Source organism: Aplysia californica, unplaced genomic scaffold (genome assembly GCF_000002075.1).
Source record: "Aplysia californica isolate F4 #8 unplaced genomic scaffold, AplCal3.0 scaffold00019, whole genome shotgun sequence".
Classification (NCBI taxonomy): Eukaryota; Metazoa; Mollusca; class Gastropoda; order Aplysiida; family Aplysiidae; genus Aplysia; species Aplysia californica.
The window spans coordinates 1,658,782-1,660,554 of NW_004797289.1; the positions used below are offsets into that span (position 1 = coordinate 1,658,782).

General features: G+C 38.6%; 1 protein-coding gene across 1 annotated transcript in view; it reads right to left on the minus strand.

Annotated features, from left to right (window-relative positions):
* LOC101855462 overlaps positions 1-1,759 on the minus strand; it is a gene marked incomplete at its 5' end in the record, with an annotated part of 8,478 nt that extends 6,719 nt beyond the window's left edge. The window contains 1 exon segment of the mRNA XM_005090605.3: positions 1,513-1,759. Within this exon segment, the coding sequence (XP_005090662.2) occupies positions 1,513-1,741 (229 nt within the window).
* Between the last annotated feature and the right edge of the window lie 14 nt (positions 1,760-1,773).

The following is a 1,773-nucleotide window of genomic DNA, read 5'->3' on the forward strand; positions in this document are numbered from 1 at the left end:
CTATCTATCTATCTATCTATCTATCTATCTATCTATCTATCTATCTATCTATCTACATCCACTATGCTGGACCCTATCGGAGATGGACGTAAAATTCGAAATCCTATCTATTGATAATCTTACATCTATATTTGAATGAGGTGTGAAAGTTTAACCTAATCAGCCATAATTATAACTAAGTCAGAGGATGGTTGGCAGATGCTCTTGTGTGATTTGCTCCTTCTAACCTGTCAAACATCTATCGTCCTTATCTTTCTTTCTCTTTTATGTGTATATTACTCTGTAATAACGCCTCTGATCTTCAGCACTTACATGACCTATTTGCATTGCAAGTGCTGTAAAACTACAACTAAAACTAAAACTATATATCTAGGTCGGTTGTACTTGTTGTTGTTTTTTCCCCAGTACCAAGTTATGTCCCATGTCCTGACGCCATGCCACTTTGCTTTCAGGACAAAGAGGCATGCAAACCAGGAAAATGATAGGCTATGAACAGATATATTGAAATCATTTAATGTATAGATTATTTATATGAATTGTGTAATGAAGTATGTTGTTTTAGTAGGCTAATCGAATATTTAATCATCATGGACAATTGCCTACTGCCCTATAGTGCGCCACTAGTAGGTCCTACTTCTTTACTTACCCCCTGTTGTTTCTGTCTATCTGTCTTACTTTTCTCAACACTAACTAAATGATAATTATTGTGCCAATGTACTTCTCTTTACTCAAACAAACAAAACAAACCCAATCTGTTTCATAGTACCATGCTTTATTTCAAATTAACACACTACTCTGCTGCAGCATCATGTCTTTGGATTCAGCTAGATCTAATACTAACGCAGACGAAAGCAGTCTTCGTCGTTAAAGAGTGACACAAAGAAAACAAAAACAGAAACATAATACGAAAAAAACCCAATTCATGTTATATTATCTGCAGTCAGAAGTGTGGCGCTATATCTCTCACGTTGTTGGCTTCATGCTTGTTCGAAATTATGTGGATAGAGTTAAAGGAGTTTAAGAATGTGATTACCAAGAGTTTTCAGAGGATTCAAGAGAATATCTCCCTTTAGTATTCAACAATTTAAGATAATTATTACCATCTCTGTCTCTAAAGAGCTAAAGAGGGGAAGTGCCATTAGTTTCCACCGAATTTAAGACTGAAATTGCCTTCAGTCTCTTGAGAGTTAAAGAGAGAAATTGCCATAAGTCTCTAATGAAAGAGAGAAACTGCCACCAGTTTCTTAAGATTTTAAGGGAGAAATTGCCATCAGTCTTCATAGAGTTAAAGAGAGAAATTATCATCAGTCACAATGTACATATGTACTTAAAAAGAAAAAAATATCATCAGTCTCAATGTGGTTAAAGAGAAACATTATCATCAGTCTCAATAGCTTTAAAGAGAGAAATTGTATTATAGTAAACAGTCAAAGAGAGAAATTATCACTGGAGTCTAAAGAGTTAAAGAGAGTATTTTACGTCAGTCTCTAAAGGGTTAAAGAGAGCAATTACCATCCGTCTCAGAGATGAGTCCGTTGGGGTCGCAGACTGAGGAGACGTTGTAACGACCACACAATCTTTGCTGGTCCTGGTTCAGGGAATGGGGGTCAGGGTACTCGAACACAGACCACTCCCTCGGGATGCCGTCTCGGTACCGTGACCTCTGACCCGACGCCAGAGGTACGAGGGTCAGCCCCGCGCAGGCCACGAGGGTCAAGGTGAGGAGAGTTGGGCTGGACATTGCAGCTGATTGGAAAACCTGGGGGGGGGGGG